The following is a 22,238-nucleotide window of genomic DNA, read 5'->3' as shown; positions in this document are numbered from 1 at the left end:
GAAATACAAAACTTTAAATGATATTTCTCTGTCACACCTTCAGAACAGGATTACTCCAAAATCATTACAAGTAGGAACAAAAGAAAGGGTTTCTTCAGTATATTTACCAACAATAATTTGGAATTAGACTTCATCTGGCTTTAGCTGAGTAAGGCAATATTCTCAGCTAAGGTCAAAGCAGCCTTTGACAATTACCTTGACAATTTCCTTATTGTACAGGTAACAAGATGCACTTTGAAGCTATCATATCAGCATCTTGCCATATTGAAAATCAGCAAAAAATAGATGAATGTCTTAATTGATAAGAAACAAGAAAAATGGTGCACATGTAGCAACATTATATATTTAAAGAGGTATATGTAAAGAGATCTGTGCTCCATCAAAGCTGACAGAACAAAGAGTATAAAAATATATCACATATAGTACAAAAATGATGAGGCAATATTTCTTCACTTGCTTTTATAAAATAGTCCACCTTTTTCTTTCCTGAATCTTCAATAACCCACACTTTATAATACAGCCCATATTTTCTTATGTGTACAACTTTTCAAATCAATACTTATTTTAATCTTGTGTCTTTGAGTATTAGCAGACATTTAGTAAGTAATTCTAAGGTACACAGACTATATTTTGCATATTAGTTGTCACATCTGTCAAGAAGCAAAACTATTTTTCTTCTAACAGCAAAGCAACTGCAATCTTAGTAGATTTTCAGAGCCTTCTTTCAACATAATAAACACACAGTGTTGATTTACCTGATCCACAATTTTTTTATTAACTTACTTTAGACATCTTGCTCTTGGTGTCTCCTGTTAAAAATGCCAAATTGTTGATTTCATTCTGAATCACAAAATTTTGTTCTTCTCTTTTAAAATTCTAAAGGAAAAAAAAAAACAACAAATCACCAGAAGTTTAACTTATCTGCACGTACAACATTTATATTTAAAAATAGAATGAAATTAAAGGAAAAGTGCACATTTTATCTTACATGTGATTTACACCAAAGGATAAAAACTTCAGCCACCATTCGAAAGAGTTCATCAGAATCTGCATCCGGTTTCTTTAGCCAATTAGCTCTAATTACAAAAATAAGAGAAATTTAAAAGAAGATACTTAAAAGAAGACAGTTTAATATAATGATCCCTATTTAATAGATCAGGTAACATTTTTCTAGTTAATCTAGGAATTTGCATCTGAGCAAAAGGTATTATTTAAAGGTACAGCTTTCTTTAAGAATCTTAAATTATTCAGGATTAAGATTTAAGAATCTAAAACATGCAGGATTTGATTCTCACTCTAAGATTAAGTGAACTGTGTTCTTCCTGGTTGTCTGATCATAGATTCCAGTATATTAAGTAATAAATATGAGTTTAATTATTAGGTTTTTTTACCTGTTGTTGTCAACATAACGTATCAACATTGGATAGAAGGCATAAAGGTCTCTACAAAGTACAGCAAACTCATCAAGAATGAGTAGCTCAGCTTCTTGGGTGTCATTTTTATTGTCTGCTTTCAGTTGCTCTTCTTCCATCACTATTTTCATAGCTTTTTTCTTCAATTTATCCAGTGTTGGAATAAAGTGAGATCTGAGAAGATCAGGTCTGGCTTTGCTGATGATGGGTTGAGCATAAACTATACATGAAAATATAGATAATTCTATGAATAATGCATAACTGGTGTTTTTCATTGTGTTAACATGAATGCTGAAGTTCTAGGAACAGTAAAGTTTATGGGGCTTCATGAATGTTACACCATAAAATTATTAATAAAACTATGAATGCAGCTTCATAAAAACTGTCTGCTGTGAGATTAAAAGACTGTAGATTTGGATTATAAGTATTTCAGTCGAATATAAATTAAACTGTCATCGTTTTAGCAAGTCCCATGTCTCTAAGTAAGAACCTAAACAAAATAAGGATTGAGACACAAAGTCCTCAGAAAAAATACTTTTTGTTTTGTTTGGGGTTTTTTTTGTGTCTGGGATGGCTTTTTTGTATTCAATGTCAGAAAACCACCAGAAGATACTGTTCTGGAAGAAGTCCTTTACTTCTCTGCTACTTCTCTGCCTTGGGCAAGTTAAAATGAAGAGAGTGAGTGAGTAAATCAAGGTCATAGATTGACTTTGTACAAGTACTTCTATACAAACTATTCAAGTCAAAATGCAAACTACTCAAGCCAAAAAATCCTTGCAAGGACAACATGAGTATATTATCACCTTATGTAGATGAACAATCAGTACAAAACTGCTGGAAACACTCTCTACAACTAAACAGCAAACTTCTTGCTAAATTTTGATGGAATCCCTGGTATTATTTAAGACCTTCTAGCATTTAAAACACCAAAAACACAGTACTAATGGGTACTGGTTACTCAAATTTAGCAGGAAATTATTAATTTTACATAGATTTTCTTGAACTGTGTTATTGCACATTATATTCTTACATTGTATAATATGAATGATAAAATTTGGATATGGTAAACTTCTTTAGCAGGATAAATACTATATCTTACGTGATGTTCACATATTTATTCAGGCAAACAAACTAATTTTGAACTTGGGTTACTCCTGAGGTTATTTCACCATTTGCACTTTCTTTCCATGTTGTCCTGATATTTCATGAATATAATTCACTCTACTCAGGAGTTTTGAAAATCAATAGAATTCACAACTCCAAATTAAGCACTAAGGGTCTTATACAGTGCATAGAGAAGGAGATTTTCAAAATCTGTTATGGAGAATAGAAATCTCTCTACTTACGGTGATGCTACAATGCATGCATATAACTAATAATAAATCATAAACATATTTCTCTGATTGTTACTTATATTTTATTTATCTTTCTTTCCTGATGGTTCTAGTTACAATTTTTTGTTATTATATCACTGGACAATAAGCTAAAGCATAGCAAAATAATTAAATATTATTAGTACAATTACTGTTTAAAAAATATTTACAGTACCTGCAATTCTTTTCATCCAAGAGGCTTCATCTATTCCCAGATTGTTGTTAATGATCTTTAGAATGTTTCCAAGAACAATGCTCAGATGCTCAGATGTTATCATTGTACAGCAAGGCCCAGCACTTTGAGGAACACTCTCAGAACCTCTTTCCCACCAGTAGGATAAATAGTTGCATAGCATGGGTAAGATCACCTCAATTACATGAGGCATTTCAGTATACCTTGCTCCAGACTCTGCTAAATCATTTATTTCCTTTATTAGTCTATCCAGCTGAGGGATCTCTGGACACATTTCTTCTACTGTATCAGGCATACCTAAAACTGCAAGTAAGGGTAGAAAACCAAAATGTTAATTAGCAAAATGAAAGAGAACATCTATGTTTAAACCCTAAATACAAATGGTTCAGATTTTTTTCCTTCACCATCTTGGACAGGCAGAGCTATAGTAACACTTTGGGGTATGCATGGGTATCTCCTTTCATAAATTGTGTCTTAGGGATGATGTGCATATATACAATCATGTAAATAATAGCTGTCATATAGCTATGGCTTTACCCTAAGGTGTCCTGCAATTATCTGGTGAGTTATGTAAATGTGCAGAAGAGAAAGCTGATTTTAATATTGGTTATACTCTGGACATTGTATTCATAATTATTCACAATTTTTATGCTGGTTTGCCAAAGATTAAATCCACCCTGGGGAAAGAGAAAGAAACAATTCAAAAGTATGGGGTTAAAATGAAGTGTAATTAGTTCAAAAACTATCTCCCAACAAAAATGCCAGGAAAGATTCCAGTTATCATATGCTTGTATTAGAAAATAAAGGATGCTTCTTCAGCAATTAACAACACATTGGAATCTAGTGACAGTCACTCAAGCAAAATTCTTCCACTATTTCTGGATATGGTAATGGTTATAATAAGCTCTTATAAAGCAGATCTGTGAGGAAGGGCTAGCAGAAGCATTTACATAACTGCTTTTATATGGAAAAAACTTCATGAAACATATGAAATCAATCTACCCCTATTTATTTTTCTTGTTTGTTTGTTTAAAGGTACAGAGATTTTGGCAGTTAGTGATTCTTTCGAGGATCAGTGAGGAAAATGCTGAAATATTTTAAGATATGAGTCCATTGAGAGTAAGTTGGGAGAGAAGCGAGCAAAGAAATTCAATGTAGAAGGATTCATGTTCTTTTCAATAGAAACAGAAAATGGGTAAGGCCCATTGTGGATTCTGTCTGTAGATGGGGAATGAGATGCTGGAAAGCAGTGTAATGGAAAGGAACCTTGGACCTGTTTGGCAGCAAGTTTATTATGAGTCAGCAGTGCCCTGGCAGCCAGGAGGGCCAACCTGTGTCCTGGGATGCATTAGGCACAGCTTCACAGCCAGGCAAGGGAGGGGACTGTCCCCTCTGCTCTGCTCTGGGGTGGGCTCACCTGGAAGTGAGGCTTTACCTACTGTGCTCAGTTTTGGGCAGCAGAATATTAAAAAAACATCAAGCTTTTAGAGAGTACCTAAAGGGAGGTCACAGGGATGGGGAAGGGAAAGCCTTATGAGGAGCTTGACCTAGTTACTTGGGAAGTGGTCACAGCACCAGTCTGACAGAGTTCAAGAAGCATTTGGACAACACTCTCAGGCCCATGGTGTGATTCTTGGGAGTCCTGTGCAGGGCCAGGAGTTGGACTCAATGATCCTTGTGAGTCCCTTCCAGCTCAGGTTATTCTATGATTCTGTGATCTGGTCCTGGTCAAGCAAGGATATTTCTAGAGCTCGTGGTACAGGTTTGCATCCAGACAGTTCTTGAGTGTCTCCTGTGATGGAGACTCCACAACTTCTCTGAGAAATCTGCTCCAATGCACAGTCACCCAAACAGGAAAGTTCTTCCTCATGTTAGGTGAAACTTCCTGTGCATCAGTTTCTGCTTGTTGCCTGTTTTCTTATTGCTAGGCACCACTGAGGAGAACCTGCCTCCATCCTCTTGGCAGGTTCTTTAGAACATTTAGATATTTTGTACACATTGATGAGGTCCCCTTTAGATATTTTGTATACATTGATGAGGTCCCCTCTCAGTCATCTCCTCATGAGACTGAACAGGCCCAGTTCTCTCAGCCTTTCCTTATAAGAGGGATGCTCCAATCCCCTCATCATCTCTATTGCCCTTCACTGGAGCCACTCCAGTCCATCTCTCTCTTGTCTTAGGAGCCCAGAACTGGACACAGCACTCACCAGGGCTGGTCAGGCCTCACCAGGGCTGAGTAGAGGGGCAGGATCACCTCCCTTGACCTGCTGGCCATGCTCTTCCTAATACAGGTCACAGTGGCCTTCTTAGCCACCAGGACAAACTGCTGGCTCAGGGAGAGTTTGTTGTCCACCAGTACCCCCAGATCTTTCTCCACAAATCTGCTTTCCAGTAGGTCAGCTCTCAGCCTGCACTGGTCCATGGGGTTATTCTTCCCCAGGTGCAGGACCCTGCCTTTGTTGAATTTCAGGCAGTTCTTCTCTGCCCATCTGTCCAACTTTTCAATGTCCCCTTTTCATCAAGGTTTCATGGAATTAATCATATTCTGCTGGGAGTTCCCTGCACCAAACTGCTTTGGATCACTGGTTAGACAACAAAAGCATAGAAATTATTTTCCTGTCCACTTAGATATTATACCTCTTGTATTTGGCTACATAAACACAAGTGTATTTTGACAAAAAGGTTTTGTAATGTAGGTATGTACCTCTTCAATTAAGCTTAAAATATTACAGTGTGCATCTTTAGAAAAGTATTCAAACATCATGTTCAGAAAAATATCAAAAAATACTAGGAGAAAGAGAACATTGTTGGCATAGTCTCAATAATGCAGAGCAAGGTTAAAATGGCAAGCAATGAAACATCAGTAGCAGGACCTCTCTGCTGAGGCATACATTCAGGGATTTTACATTATACAACTTCTATTATTTAGTTGGAGTGGAGTGAACAGGTTTTGGGGTTTGTTTTTTGTTTTTGTGAGGAACAGTACTTACTTGCTCTTTCTCTTGCACTTTTTGTGTTGAAAACAGACAGTGGATTGTAGTGGTTGAGAGAAGGCTCAAGGAATGCTACTGGAATAGCAGCCGCAAGAGATGCTAAACACTCACCAAGCGCAGGCCGCTGCCTGTAGGTGAGAGACACTAAAAGTCATCTGAGAGAAAAAGTGTTTCACCAGGCTTTCAGTGTCTGGCATACATGATAAAAAGAAGATTTAGTATTTATAGCTGATTTTTTAAATCTTTTTTAAACATTAGGAACTATCTGACAACTTAGAAAAAAATGATTTATCAGATGAAAAGAACTACCGGAGATCACAGTGGTGCAAGAAAAACAGTTTTAAAAACCCCACCTCCACCAATGTTCTGGTTCTGATCAAGACAAGGTTAATTTTTGGCATGGATAGGACCCAGAGGCTATTCTATGCCACCTCATGTCATTGCCAGGGACAGGGTTCCTTAGGGGTCAGACATTGTCAGGGATCCTGTGTGATGGCGAGCAATTGCATGGGAATTGTTTGTTTCTTTCTTGTACACCATTGTTAGGACTGTTGCTCATACTGTTCATTGCCTTATTTTGTTGATGTTTCCAGTAAATTGCTTTTATCTCAACCCATTATATTTACTTTAGTGTCTTCAATTCTTTCCTCCATCCACCACAGGGACAGGGGAGGAGGGACTGAGCAAGTGGCACATGGTTTGGAGTGTTTCTGTGGGAAATACTTAGGGAGTTCCATTTTGAAACCAACACTCTTATTTGGCACTCAACACAGGGCAGGAAAGGGTGAGATAACAACATATCTGACCAGAGTGGGTAGGAAGCAAAAGTGATCTAAGTATTTATTGTATTAGGTCCAGAGCCACTGGTCACATGGTTGTGGTACCTAACCCTGTATAAATTCCCCTATATGCAATATGTGCCCCTCACAGTGATATTTTTTCAGAGCAGGGAGAGGGATGAGGATTGTTTTGTTGCTGCACTGTGTAATATCAGCTTATGACATGATAACAAGGACAATGAAGATCATTTGGAATGTGTATTCAGAGCTGCTCTTCTGCCCTTACCTTGGGCACTACCTCAGGTAGTCCATTAAAAACTGTACCCAGCCTGTGGGAAGAAGAGGGTGGATAATTTTCCCCAGCTTTTCCCCCCTAGAACCTCCTTCAGGTCTGTTACCTCTGCTTTTGAGGATTTTGAACTTCCCCTGGCTGTTAAGAAAAGGATGCTCTTATTGCTTGGTCTCCTGGGTCCCCTTGCTTTGGTCCGCACCATGGAGTTACAAAAGAGATTTTTAGGAGAGTATTTCAGGGGAGATCTGCCCCAAGGGTGGATAGTCACAAGGGGTATGGAAGGTGGAAGAAAAGGGGCCAACCTTTGAAGGATGATTCTGCTCCAATGGTTTTAAAGTTTACTCCAGAGCAACTACAGTGCTTGATAAAGTAGCAGAATATTTGAAGGAAAACTGCTGTGGCAGTTTCAGGGAGGCGCAAAGTTATGGAACATGCTGGACTCTAGCTACTATTTTTGGGCCCTGCTTGGTACTAGACAGCACCCTCAGGGGGAGGAGAAGGAGGAAAGCAATGCATTGGGGCCACTCAAACTGCAGCTGAACCAGAGGAACAACCTGTGCCATTCGCAGTAACCCCTACACAGAAGACAAAATACAGGACAGACAAAATCAGTTTTCTTAGTGAGGGAGGAAGCGGAAGTAGGGCCCTCACAAGGAGGAAGACTCGGGGTGAGAGATAATCCCCTGACCCCTATCCCTGGGTGAGCTGTGTGAATAGATTTCATCCAGCATCCCCCTCGTGACCTGACTGCTCCAATGCTGGGATATCACAACCCACTATATGAAATTGGGTGGTAGTGTGAGCATCTGGGATCCCTGACCTGGGATGTGGGCATTGCAAAAGGGATAGGGAAAGGGGCAGAAACTCTCAGCATCTGGAGGCAACTCCTAGCATGTGGGAGGAAAAGGTATCTTTTCAAGGGTCGTCTAATGCACCAAGACAAGTGAAACACCATGAAGAAAGGTATCCAGTGAGTAGAGCATTAGGGCTCAAAGTAATCAAGAGCTACAGTATTTTGCATCCAGTTCTCAACATTTATTAATCTTATAGGGAGACTTTTAGAGAAGAAATGTTCATAAAAAAATTACAAACAACTCCAATATCCTAAAGAAGCTAAACAGTCTTTGTACAAAGGATAAAACCTTTGACAAAGGAAGTTTGCCTTAACAGAGCAGCAGAAGCTATTGAATTAAGAATAAGTCCTGAGCCCTGCAGCCAGCAGAACTATTTCAGCCATAAAAAGAGATATTTATCTACAAAAAGTCCACTATGACTCATTCTGCAATGAAAGGTAAAACTTCTTAATGCCCCTGCCAAAATTCACTAGGAGAAAAATGTGCAATTTGATCCTGAAACTGAACATTGCTTAATTTGAATAACTATTCAAGTCAGCTCAATCACTCACTTCTAAGTTTTCTGAAACATTAAGCATTGTGTTTGAAATCCTACTTCCCACCTAGATTCTGATGTCTGCCTAAAACTGTAATTTAGGAGTCTGAGACTAGTGAAAAACAAACTAAATGAAATCCACAGTTGAAACCTCTCACACAGCCTTAGGAGAATAATTAGTTTCCTTGGATATATCCAATCTGATCACTTTTCCATCCTAAGAAGACAATTGCTGCAGGCAAAGGTGATGCTGCTAGCTTCAATAGGTTTAAGGAAGTTGTCCAGTGCTTACAGATTTTGCCAATCAAGTGGAGGCTTGTGCTCCGAACTTTTCTTATTGAAAGGCAGCTCAAACACAATCATGTTTCATTTCCTGTGAGGAGACCCTGACTGCTAGCTAGATAAGGGGTAAGGCACTTCCTATTTTTCCTATCTGATCTATTATGTAAAGGAGCATTTAGAATTTTGAAGCCCAAAAAGAGAAGAAAAAGAGTATAGCTTTGTGATTAGAGATGGATGCATAAATGCCTGAATGAGAACACACAGCTTGTCCACACATGTGCATGCATGCCGAGTGGGAGGAAAGATCTGTCCACCAGACACCTCTTGCATTTTGTATGAAAGAATTCTGAATAAACTCTGGAAGGAAGGAATCGGAGATGAGCATTCCTCACACTAGGCAAAGCCTCCTAACCAGACTACAGGCTTGAATTTCTTCCAGTTTAGTCTCTCTCTCCCTATGGATCTTACCTTTTCAGAAGAAAGGCAGCAAAAATTGCCTAAACTAAAACTTTCGCAAGTATTATGATGGGTTATCCTTATTGTGGTTCCTGTCTTGTGATACACAGAAAAGCAATAAGGGTTCTGTTTTCTGAGCTAACACAGATTTGATCTCCTTCTATAGGAAGAAGGGGCTTGAAACATAGCAGAGCAACTAGATGCCTAAAGGAATTGCAGACCTTGGTCATTTTTAAATACAAGTAACTAGAGGTTTTCTTTGTAGAGCTAATGGTTGTCAGAATACTCTACATAAGTCAGGATTTTATGCTCAGGACAACTCTTTTGAGAACCCTTTATAGACTTAGGTGTGAAACAGATGCTTCCTACTTAGTACTCAGCCTACTTATCACAGCAATATGTGGCAGAAAAACTTTGAGAACCTAATGGCAACTCAAAGAAAAATTTAGCTTTTCCTATGGGAAAAATAGACTCTGTGCAGATTCACTGCCATATGTAGAATAAGTTATTTACTTCTATTGAAGTTTTTTTCCCTGTGGAATTGAATGCTGAAGTTTAGCAACTATTTTAAAGGGAAAGTGTATTTTAAATATCTCTCGCTCTTTCAAATTCACCTTTCATCCAAAATGCTTTATTACCTAAGCAACAGACTCCTAATGAAAAGAAAATTTTGCATGCTGAGTTTTACACTTAATACCTTTCAACATAGATGTTCTTTCCAGTCCCAAGGGAATAGAGGCTACAAAGAATTCTGTAACATGAAACTTGTACATCACCCACTAGAGGAAAATGAAAATGCATTATCAGTATTTATCCAGCTAAGGATTACTTTTCAAATACCAAACATTTGTTTTATGCAATATCTTAAACAGTATCCAAAACTTTTAGCACATATGTCACTGAGCATTCTGAGTGTACATACTCCACATGGTACTTACCTTCAATGTCTCTAATTCCTGGTCTATCATCTACATTCATTCCAAAGCCTACCAGATCATTAGATATTCCAAGAGGACAGCAGACACTTCTTAATAAGATATTCCAGGTTATCACACTTGCAGAGTCCAATTTTAAGCTAAATTACATCATTCTCTGTGTGTGTGTCTAACCTTTAAGTAAACGATCTAAAGGTTCTCCATATTTTTAAAGAAATTACTTTCATGGTTATCCATCTTTTAATTATGACCTAAATATATACATAATTTTGGAACATAATTCCAGACATTAGAAAGTAATAAAACCATTTAGCATATTGCTGAGTCTCTAAGAGTAATTTCAGTATTTTTAAACTAACCTATGCTAAAACAGGGAAAATTTCAATTCAAAGACCTGCAGTGGTTATCTCATGTAAGAGAAAATCCACAGGGAACTTATAGTGAGTTGTCTTGTTTAATATAATGAAACAGTACTTTTGTATGGAAAACTAGTCTCACACACACATTTGTTAAGAGAGCACTTAAAGGCATATTTTAATTTCCCTCTAAATGCTAGAAGAAATATTGTACATAATTAAGCTTATTAAGTATTGTTTTGGACATGTACTAGAAATAAGGTACTATGTTGTTAATTTCAGAATTAATTCTGGAAATGTACATGTTCTGAAAACAGAATTTCATTCTCTGAATCCATGCAGTCATTACTAAAAAGCATTTGTAGCATTATAGCACAATAAAATTCAACATTAAAATAAAATACTTACAAAGTAAATCTATTCCAAAGTGATATTGTGAAATATGTTCAAAAATTGATGTTAAGATTGGTAACAATGCTACTGTAGTATAATTGATATTCTGGGAAACACCCTTGATTTGTGTTCGTGAATGAGTAAATTTTCCCAGTTTAAGATTTTCAGAAGTCTTTTCCAAGTCTTCAGCTGCATTTTCAAAAAAGGCACGCAATCCTGCCTTAACAAGCTCAGATCCTGATTTCATAACAGTTCTGAAAAAAACATAAGGGAAAAAATACCAACTTTGTCTTGATATTTAGTAGTTATATAGAAATACAGGTACAGGTTATTTACATTCTGTCAGTGGTTGAAGATACCCACATGTATCAGGGAACTTCACATTAGGAACAGAAGAGAGCACTTACATCTAAATAGAAGTATTAGCAATGATTTCCTTTGAGTTTTTAATACAAAACAACAACAACAATGTTATTGATTTACTGATTCCACAGTCTTGCCTTTCCAGGTTTTTGTGGTCTGCTTTTGAACAAGATAATTCCTTCTCAGTAAATATCAAAAGTCATGAGAAAGCTTCTGTATAAAATATGCTAGAAACCCCCAAACTCTTAATATCTATAGTTTTATGGGAGCCACAGTAGCTAGGTGTGTAAATCAGGACACTTCAAAGCCCCTAAATGTAGAAAATGCAACTGCAATGCCAGAATCACAGTCTCATTCATTGAATTCGTGCATGCTTCTCTGACACCTACTGAAGATGCCAGTGTTGTTCACAACAAGTTCACAATAAGTTCATTATCAAGATTCTCTGTAACTTAACCAGACCAGAAAACAGCTCAAATTCAAAAAATTTTCTTGCTCTGTTTTACACAATCACTTCAGTGATAAGCAGTAAAAGTTAGTAAATATAACTATGCCCATATATTAATATGCTCTGCATACTTCTAATGACAAATTTTACACTATGCACTAAACTTTCTTAATATCTGCAGGTATCACTACATTCAGTTTCAATGGTCATGTCATTAATTTCTCCCCATAAAGTCTTCAAATGAACTTGGAAAGTCTGACAAGTGTTTTCACTGTTGGACAGACATTGAGCTGAAAAATGAATGTGAAACACTTTAGACAAAATTTCCTACTGTGGAGGGCAATATCTGAATTGTCGAAGCTCTTAAGATCTTTGATTACAAATAAAGATTAAAAAAATACAGAAGCAATCCAATTGCTTCTGAAAAGCTCTGTGAAACCTTAGTAGTTTGCAGCTGGTACAAAAGTTGCAAACTTACCGTGTGTCAAGAGACTGAGCTAAGATGTGCAGGCAGTTCACCATTGTAGCAGAATCACTTCCTGGTTAGAAAGAGATACTATGAGAGCACAGTAGCACAGGAAACGGAGCATCATATAATGATCCAAAATGGCCTTACTGGAGATGCACAGTTTAAACAAGACATTACTTGAGTCTCCTACCTTAGGTCACTGAGGAGGGAGTTAAGCCTGATGCTAGAAATAACTTCATTTTTTAAAGTCAATTTCCCTATAGGAACTAAACAGAATAACTAATGTCTACTTGGGGCACGTTTTTATCACCTAACCTCACAACATTCTGAACTCTGTATCTTGTAGCACTTATATTTCTTTTTAAAGTTTTTTACCAATATCTTTGTTGGAGTTATTTTTCCTTACATCCCCTTTTATCCATTGAGAAATTAGTCTATTGGATTCAACAGTAGGATGACAGAAACCAAAGTAATTAGTGTAAGATTAGTTTTGAAAAGCAAAAAGTAAATGCAAACCACTGATATTTTTTTCATGGAGTCTGGAAATATGACAATGTGCTGTTTCTTCCTGCTTTGACACTTTAGGTATTTTATTGTTAGCTTCAGAGCCATGTTCAATGACCTTACTGATTTCACTAGAAGCTTATGGAGCATTTCATAGAATTTTGGCTATAGTAGTGAAAATCTTCAGGTAAGAGAAACAATGGTTATATATTCTTTAAATTTTTATCAAGATCCTTCTTAACTACTTACCAAAAAGTGAGATCCTATGTCTAACAAGAGCAGCTAGTTTGCAGAACAGGCTAAAGTAGAGAAGAAAAGAGAGAGCAAAACAAGACAAAGATGAAAAACCTATTTAGAATAGGAGGTAAAGAACAGTAGGAATATGAAAAGGAAAACACAGCATAGACCCTGGAAAGCGTGCTTTGAGTGATACATGATGATTAGCAGTCAACTGCATTAAGCAGAGTAACGTTTTGAAGCTCCTGAGATCTTTCCTTTTCTGTACTTCACCACTTCAGAGGTGTCTTGAAATCTCAAACTTTTTTGACAGTGGTTTTCAACAATTGTGTACTATATGGCTGAGTCATTCTTTATGACTATTATTTCTGAATAAGAATTATTTTGTAAGGACAAGAAAAAATGAGAAACATTTTAGTGTTTTACTTGGCATTCTGCAGGAAATAAATTTTAAAAATCCTCATACTATTTAAAATAATTTGCAAGGATGTCCTTTATAACTGAATAAATAAATCTGTATTTACCCTCTGATGATGATAATATGAATCCTAAATATATACACTCTAGAAGAGCTTCTGGCAAGTATATCAGATACTTGCATATCTAACCCACCTGTCAAAATAGTGGGATAACTAAGATAATATAGCACCAACACCCTAAAGATTAAAGGGGTTACTTCAACAAGGAAGCTGCCAGACTTACATATCATTTGGGCCATACTTTAAAAATGGAATTAGGGCATAAGAAAATGAAGCATATACCTTAGGACTTGGTATGGTCTCATACTAACCACAGATTTTTATTGTTATCTTCACAATGGTAAGGAGATACTATACTTCCTATAAGATGAAAATGGCAGATAGTCACTTCTCTCAGTGCAAGATGCACAAAGACTTATAAGATATTCCTGCAGTTATACTAGCAGGTACTTGTGCTAGACATCTAACTTCATCGTGTGCCTTTTTAAAGCCACTTTAATAGCCCTAGAACACGTCCTCCTATCTTCATGAAGACCTGACTGACTTTAGAGAAGTAACATGAGTACTCAGAGAGGAAGCATGAAATTGAAATGAAATGAAGTGACACTTCCATCCCCCCTTAGTCTGAGTTGTCCTTCCCAGCTCCTGGAGGACTATCTTGCAGGTTTGTAAATGTCTGAGTGGAGTAAAGCAGAATCTTGGGGTCTTACCACTCTTACACACAACTGCTCTATAAGGACTGCCACACACAAAGATAGAAACAGAGGGTAATAATAATTTAGAGAAATGCAAAAATGTGTTGAGAGATAAACTGAAGAGTGGAATCTAGGAAGCTGTGTCCTAGGCCTGCTTATGTAATAACACATAACCTTTACTTCCAAATTTTATATCTACTTTCTACTGGAAAAAACAGTTAACTCTGGTCAACAAAGTGAAGGAAAATTAAAGAAATCTGAGAAACTGGAGCTAAACTAAGAAAGCATGATAGTAAAACAGTTTGAAATACTATGATACAAAATCTCCAAAAGAAAGTAACTGGTGGCATACCTCAAGGGGAAGGAAAAACCTGGCAAATTATTAAAGTCATCATTAAAACACAATTAAATATTATTAATATTATTTTCAAATTTTATTCATAGGAAAGAGAAATTCCTATTTTCATAAAGGCAGAGCATTCTAAATTAAAAGGCATTTATTTTCTAGAATAACTTTGTGTCAAATGGCTGGTTCCATCCAAACAGTGAAGAGATGCAAAAATTATGAGATTCCAGTAACACTTGTGCAGGGGCAGAAGTAATTTTGTGTAGAATCTGTATTTCCCCCTAAAAAGCTGTCTCATGGTATTTTTAACACTTTTTTAATAGCTGAAAATTTACATAAGTATGAGACCATTTACATGAACCAACAGTGGAAAGAGTTTTAACCAGAAACTGCCACCCACAATGAAACAAAACCCCGTAAGAAACTAAGTAATTCAACCGCTCACAGAATAGTTTTTTAGTATTTTGATGTTATCATCTACAATTACATATTGTAAAATAAATATTTATTATCTATACTGAACTCTTTAATTGTGTGCATGTATGTACATATATATATAATGAAGAATACAAAGATGAGGAATTTTATTCACTCACTGCCATTCTCATGTAGAATAAAATATTCACTTTCCAGGAAGGAAAAAAAGCTTTTGAACTTTCTGTTTTTCTCTACAATCTAAGAAGAGACCTTTGGTTATCTGAATAAAACCCTACTATGGATAATTTTTTTTTTTTTTTACTTACCTTGCTACCATTTCCTTTTCCTTATTTGATGCATATCCACTGCTACTGAGGATTTTTGATGGAGAAGACAGGAAGTAGAGGCAGTGATTTGTAAAGTATTGATCAACTAATGGTAAAAGAACCTAAGAAATATGGACACAAAATGTATTTTTTACAGAGTACAATGGTAAATGAGGCAGCAATGCTTTGATTGGTCAAAGTTCATACAAAGAATTTTAGTTCCTTAACAACTGTATTTTTTTATTTTAAACACAAACTCATGTTAATTAAAAAGTGATGTCTTAAAATTGTATTCAAAATTACATAAATAATAAACAGACTGCCACGGAGATATCTGTTTTGGATCCAATAGGAGCATTTCCTTCTGCTAATAAGATGATATATGATATATTAGAGTGATATCATAATGAATATGATATATTAGAGTGATATCTTGTGGCAAAAAAATCAGATTAAATTTATATATTCAGTGAGAGTATTTAATATCATGCAATGAATAATCTGCCTTTTAAATTTTATGTTCCTTCTCATACAGAAAGAGATATATTGGAGTATTTTGAAATATTTGAATCGAGCAAATATCCTGAGATATTTTTGAAGAAATTTCAAAATATCTGATAAGTTTGATTATTTATCATAAAAAATGGAAAATATATATTTCCATTATGTGAAAAGCAGTCTAACATTATGCATTTACATATTCTGTATAGTGGAACATATATGAATATGAAGTAATCACTCACTTTAGCAAAGAATTTTATTTCTTGGTCATGTGGAGATTTTTCAGTTTTTCCACTGGTTACAATGGCTTCTGCAAGGATACAATCAAGGCAAACACAAATAAGAAGCTGTCTAATAATAAATAACACAATAGATCTTTCAGATAGATTTGAAAAATTAGTTTTATTCAAAAATAAAAGAGCAGAAACTGTTTAGCTAGTTACAAATGTTCAATAATTTAATCTGAAAATTAAAAGACATTATTTAAGTTTCTTAAATGCAATAAAAATAGTGATCAATAAAAATGCAAACCTATCAATCAAATGTTTAAATTTCAACAATTCTAACTATTTTAAAAACAAAATCTGCAACTTACCTAAATGTGCAATAAACTCTTGAGCAGAATCAACATATTTTAAAATTTTCTTCAGAAATTTAAAGGCAAACCTCTTTTCCATGGATGAAGCATCCAACTCCAGGTCGTTCAGGCCCCTGTTTTTAAAAGGATTAAGAGAAGTAGCATTGATGATGACAGTAGTATAAATGGTACGGTACTACGAAGCATTTCAAGCCTTATTTTTTTATTGGGGTAAATTTTCATGAGATGGAGAAAATGACAATGGTAACACTTAATTATCAACTATCTAGGAGGAAATAGAGAAAAATGAACTGACTTTCGTAAGAGGTATGATAGCTTATGATTAAAGTATCCAAAATACATGCATCCTAGGATAAGGACTTTAGAGTGCTACCTTATTGCACAAACAAAGCCATCATGCATCTGAACCTAACAAAGTAATGCATTGGTCACTCAATTTTTACTGCTGGCACATTTACATTCCAAGTGCTTGGGAAGTCAGCAGTTGCATCTTTACAAAGTCAGCCTAAGTACTACCCTTTATTTCATTGATCACTGTTAAACTTTTGTCTTTTAATTTTATGAAGGAACAAAGCCAAAATTACTTCAGCTACTAAATGAAAACTGAAACGTAAGTAAAAAACTATTATATTATTAAAGTATTTGAAAAATTTCAACAGAATACAGTAATTTCTAAAGAGTCATGTATTGTTTATTCTTTGGGATAAATCCATATACATAAATCACAGCTGATCATACAAGATATTAAAGAGGAATAAAAATACGCGTGGTTGTCCGGGCCTAGATTTAAAGTACTGGGTTTGATTTTAAGTACAAATGAAACTTACATGACCAAAATTCTAAAATTCTTTAGGATCACACGCAAATTAAGGTTGGAAGGAGTAGGTTCAAGGATCAAAATCTCATAATGACCATGGAGATGGCATAATATTTGGCCACCCTCACCATGAAAAAATAATGGTGAAATATTTTCTTATATCTAACTAGAATTTTCCTTGTAACAACTTATTACTTTTGAGGAGTTTGTGTTTGACCTCATTTTCTCTATAACCTTGCATGAAGTAGTTGAAGACAGATATAAATCCTATTGTAGCCTTCTGTTTTAAGATTGAAAAAATCCAACCACTCCTCAGAACCTTTCCTGGCATCCATCCACAAAGCATCTCAGTGGCCTCCCACTTGAGTGACGTTGTTCTAAATGTCTTCCTTGGTGCTGGAGAACCAAAACTGGGACAACATATCCTGAGAGAATCTCATAATCCATTAACCTGCAGAACGCACTCACTGATAAAGCCTGGTACACAGTCAGCTTTCATCATCACAGGGACACATTTCTGATTCATGTTCAGCTTGCACAATTCAAAGAGCTTTTCCGCACATCTGCTCTAAGGCTTGGCTCCCCTATTCCTGGGATTACTCCATCCCAGGTATAGGATTTGGGATTTACCTTTGCTCAATCTCATAAGATTCCTGTCAGCCGATTTCTCCAGACTATCAAAGCACTTCTGAAGGGTAGCCAGACTCTCCAATTCATTGCTAAGGGTTCATTTCACAAATCTGCTTTCTGTCAACAATGCTTTCTGTCTTGGCATCCAGGACAAGACCAGGGATTTTTTTCATTACCCTTTTGAAGGCACTTAATTTTAAACATTTTAAAATTCATTCTTTTTTCAAACATACTTGCTTTCACAAGTCATTAATTCTTTCATCTTCATTTCCTTGAAGTTCTCTTTTACTTTTGTTTAGCTTACAACTTCTTCATAGTCTCTTTATTCCAATATCAAAAGAACTAAACTCTGATTGAGATTGCTATTGGTAAATAGTGGGTGACACCCGGGACATCTAAATGCTTTATCAAGTGAGGAAGTAAGTGAGTGACATTAAGGAAAACCTCTGGTTAATCATAAATGGCTACTTCATTTGCTTCCATACAGCCTCTTCAAGCAGTAGCAGATAGCAAGACTCAGCCACTATCAGTTAAGAGAAAATAACCTGGCCAAAGGACAGGCAGACTACAGAGGAGCTGACCAGTGTGTCAGAAGTAGGGAAGAAGGAAGGAACAGGTAGTTTGAGGCACTGAGGCAGAAGAAAGAAATGAACAAGAAAAAAAGAAAGTTGCTGGACTCACTTCTGTGGTATGAGAAAATGATCATTTGTACTGAGTCCTTACCACTGCTATGGGAGTAAATTAGGGAGGTAAAATGGAATATTAGATTAGCAGTTAAAAAACAGCTGTGAGAGAATTCCAAGCAAAAAGAGTAAGTCTGAGAGAAGGTTGATGCAGCAGAAATTTTAACAACAAAAAAAATCTAATAATAAAATATATGCTCTTGACCATGTCAGAACACAGCTAAGAGGAAAGAAATGGTTATAGTCTAGGGGAACAAAGCCAGAGAACCAAGGAAGACATTTCAATCCCATTTTAAACAAAAACTTAGTAGGACTCTAACCTCTTATCTTAGTTTAATTTGTGAGAAAGAATTATTTTAAGAGTTCTAGTTTGTATACTTTGATGACTCTCTATTAATTTATCACCTGTGAAATCAAATTATTTAGTATGAATTAACAGCCATGTATGCTTGAGAGGCATCTTCTGCTGCCTCACTTTCACTAAGGAGACTAAGTACTTATCTGTATTTTCAGTGAGGTCACTGCAAATATTTTCTTTTTCAGTTCATAAGAAGTCCTGGCTCTTAAGAGATTACACATACTTTCCTAAATATTGAAAGATGTTGATAGGTCTGTGAAGTATAAAAAACAATATCCAAAGAGCTTGCAGAGATTTAAAGATGTGGAACAAAATACTACATTGTTTCTAATACATACTTGAGTAAGGCCTGAAAGATTTATCTGTATGTCATAAACACACTAAGTGTTTCAAAAATGTTCTCAGCAAAGAGAAAAAACCCAAAAACAGAGGCAGATGGTATATGTGAAGTACACATACTGTTCCGCCTATACATTTCCAATTATAAACAATTCCTATGTTTTAATGATTAGTCCAACATTTTCGAGAATGACATCTTGAAATGTGATAATTGCAATGAGTACTTCAAAAGGTTTTTTTAATATATATGCATATATTCATCTGAAGAAAATACTGAAAAGATGATAATCTTGATTCAACCTGATGCAGACAATCACTACAAACTCTTTGCCCATATCAATGAAGAGTTTGAACATGCTTTTTCAAGTTAATTTTCCCATGATGCAACACTGAAAAAATTTATTTCCTGACCCAAACACATGCAGCTGCAAAATTTGAGCCTTTCCATTGGTGTTTCAGAAGACCATTCATTTGCATTACGTAGACCAGCTTTTCTTATTCAATGGCTCTGAAGCAACTATGGTGGTTTGTGGTGGTTTGACCGGAAATGGGATTTCTGGGATGCTGTAGTCAAACCAATGGGTGCTCAGATTTTAATATTAGCATCTGATGTGGCCATTGGGACATTTGGACACGCCTCTGAGAACACAGGCTAAAAGCAGGGCTCCCCCCTGGACGGCTCCTTGGATTTCCTGCAGGAGAAAGTTCGATCTGTCCCCTAGCAGGGGGAGGGGAAAGCCACGCGGCCTGGGAGAGGTGGGCCTGACCCTGAGGGGCCCAAGGGTGGAAGCATGGAAGAACTACTGAGAAGTATTTTCCCCACTCCTTCTGAGAGACAGAGAGAGAGAGAGTCAGAGCCGTGCCTGGGAATTACCTTGAAACTTGATAAACATGTGCAGCAGCAGGCAGCATGGCTGAGAAGGAGGAAACAGGGAGTGGGGGAAGGAGGCAGAGGAGGCATCGATGTGTCCATCCACTAGTGGGAGCTTTTAACCCCTTTGTGGACAATGAAAACTTTACAGAACATTAACCCTTCCTAGAAGAGTGATGAAGGTCTGGGCAGAGAGAGAGATGTTGGAAGAATGGAGAAGACGGACTGGCATTTTTTGCTGGACTCTTTTTTTGTATAGCCATGGACTGTTTCCTTTTGATATAGAGACTCTTTCCAGGGGTGGCAATGCCTCAGAACCAGGAAGGTTCAGTGTGGGTACCCCTCAGCCCCAAGGGGTGCAAAAAACATGGGGGGGACAGATGTCCCAAAGTTGAGACTGTGCCTTTTTGGAAGGAGACAAGGCATCCTTAAAAGGAACCCTAGAAGCAGCCCTGGTCCATGCGCAGTGGTGAGAGCACAGGGCATGGAAGGAAGATGTCACGATGGCAGATGATCTCCGGGCGGTGCTACGTGTGACAAGAAGGCCATGGCACAAAGAAGGACTCCTTCTCCTCTTGATGAACTGAGGATTGAGTATTCTAAAGGGTGGTGCCAGACCAAGAGTTGGTGATTTGGGAGATGTATTGTATTGGAAATTTGGTGGGGGGAGGAGGAAAATGCTTTTGTGAAGTTTTAATTTTCCTTGTGTGTGTCTTTTTTTTTTCCTTTCCCTTGTAGTTTAGTTAATAAAGCTTTCTTTATTCCTAAGCAGGAGCCTGCTTTACTTATTCCTGGTCACATCTCACAGCAGACACCAGGGAGAGGCTGTTTTCGTGGGGGCACTGACATTGTGCCAGGGTCAAACCATGACAAGGTTATAAAAATATTTAGTGGCATACCTACATTTTGGGTACAGGCTGAGAGCCTACATATTTGGCAGGAAGGAATTTTTCTCTGTAGAACTACAGAAATGTATTTAGAACTGTTTTCTCATCTATAAGAAATATTATTAATTCTTGAAGTGAACAAAGTTACATTTTGAAGATCCAAAAAATGGGTTTTTATAGATTTCTGAGTATACTTTCAATAGCGTAAAAGACTTGTAAAAGACTTGAAAGGTAGATAAAAATGAAAATAGGAAAGATCTGACTCTATGCATGTACAGAAAAATTTGTTCGTGGATACAATTTAGTTCACAAAAATGCTTAATGCCAGAAAATTGAGGTTTCCTATGTGTTCAGGTGTTTCACATCAAATGAAAGAGGAGAGTTATAGTATGGTAATTCACAATTCCGTCATATAAAGCAACATACTACAGTAAGAAGTCCTCACAGACCAGCTTACTTTGAGACACAGCAATTCAAGTTGCAGTAAAACTAAGGACGTCTGTGCTTTTGCTGGAGTAGAAGTTAGCGCCCACAAAGTACAGCCACTTTGTCTTATTACTTTACAGAACTCAAAACAATATTTTTTAAAAATACTTGATTAAAAGGCAGTTTTACATAGATATGTTTCAGTATCAGACCTCAGATTAATTTTCCCACGATCCTTACTGACACTGCTGGCTGCTAACTTAGACATTTTAAATTATACTCTTGTTTAATTACCCTACTGTTGCACTTTTTATTTACTATGATCACATACTTATTAAAAATGTTGCCTGAACATGCTATTTTAGAAGAGTCTGAACATGAGAATAACTCTAATTGATAGAAGACATGCTGAACAGTAATTATGTTAATAACTGCCAGACTGCAGGGAGGTAAGATTAACATGCTGGTTTGGGCACTGAATGCAAGCAAGCATCTGAAAAAAGGCGCAACTTACCGAGATATGATTATACCATTGACTTGAAGGAATTTAAACAGCTCTTGTGCCTTTTCACGGTCCCGTGATTTCTCCTTGGCTGTCAGTGTGTCATAAGGTACCAGTAAAGGATGACTACCTCCACCTTTAGTAAGTTGAAAGAACTGTAAGTTTTTCTACTCTAAGATTTATTCTGCTTCATGTACAAAAGGAACTATTCATTTTTATTGTCTTACACTGTTATCTTTCAGATTGTTTCTTTTCCCTCATTCTCCTTGTCTTTTTTGGTGTGATTCGCAGGATTGTGGCTTACCTTTGCTTTCCAACTCCATTTTCTTCTTTTTGGCCCATATATTATGGTAGTTTTCTGCCATTACCTCAACCATTCCCTACATCAGCATCAGAAAAAACAATATGTAATATTTGGTGATGATTAAAAATTCTGTAACTCTATTCTATTTTTTATATTCTATATTCTATATTTTCTATATTCTATAT

General features: G+C 36.4%; 1 protein-coding gene across 10 annotated transcripts in view; it reads right to left on the bottom strand.

Annotated features, from left to right (window-relative positions):
• Positions 1-22,238, bottom strand: part of RYR3 (ryanodine receptor 3) — a 197,045-nt gene that overhangs the window by 46,075 nt on the left and 128,732 nt on the right. For all 10 annotated transcript variants that reach the window (XM_063160504.1, XM_063160506.1, XM_063160508.1 and 7 more), the window contains exons 56-69: positions 22,054-22,129; positions 21,762-21,885; positions 16,234-16,349; positions 15,881-15,948; positions 15,138-15,259; positions 12,887-12,936; positions 12,143-12,203; positions 10,869-11,107; positions 9,867-9,948; positions 5,969-6,099; positions 2,961-3,281; positions 1,392-1,632; positions 989-1,076; positions 784-876 (exon numbers count right to left, since the gene is read on the bottom strand). In XM_063160504.1, the coding sequence (XP_063016574.1) occupies positions 784-876; positions 989-1,076; positions 1,392-1,632; positions 2,961-3,281; positions 5,969-6,099; positions 9,867-9,948; positions 10,869-11,107; positions 12,143-12,203; positions 12,887-12,936; positions 15,138-15,259; positions 15,881-15,948; positions 16,234-16,349; positions 21,762-21,885; positions 22,054-22,129 (1,812 nt within the window). The remainder of the gene's footprint in view (positions 1-783; positions 877-988; positions 1,077-1,391; positions 1,633-2,960; positions 3,282-5,968; positions 6,100-9,866; positions 9,949-10,868; positions 11,108-12,142; positions 12,204-12,886; positions 12,937-15,137; positions 15,260-15,880; positions 15,949-16,233; positions 16,350-21,761; positions 21,886-22,053; positions 22,130-22,238) is intronic.

This window comes from Melospiza melodia, chromosome 6 (genome assembly GCF_035770615.1).
Source record: "Melospiza melodia melodia isolate bMelMel2 chromosome 6, bMelMel2.pri, whole genome shotgun sequence".
Classification (NCBI taxonomy): domain Eukaryota; kingdom Metazoa; phylum Chordata; class Aves; order Passeriformes; family Passerellidae; genus Melospiza; species Melospiza melodia.
The sequence above is the reverse complement of the archived record's forward strand: the minus strand, read 5'-3'. Positions and strand labels throughout refer to the sequence as shown.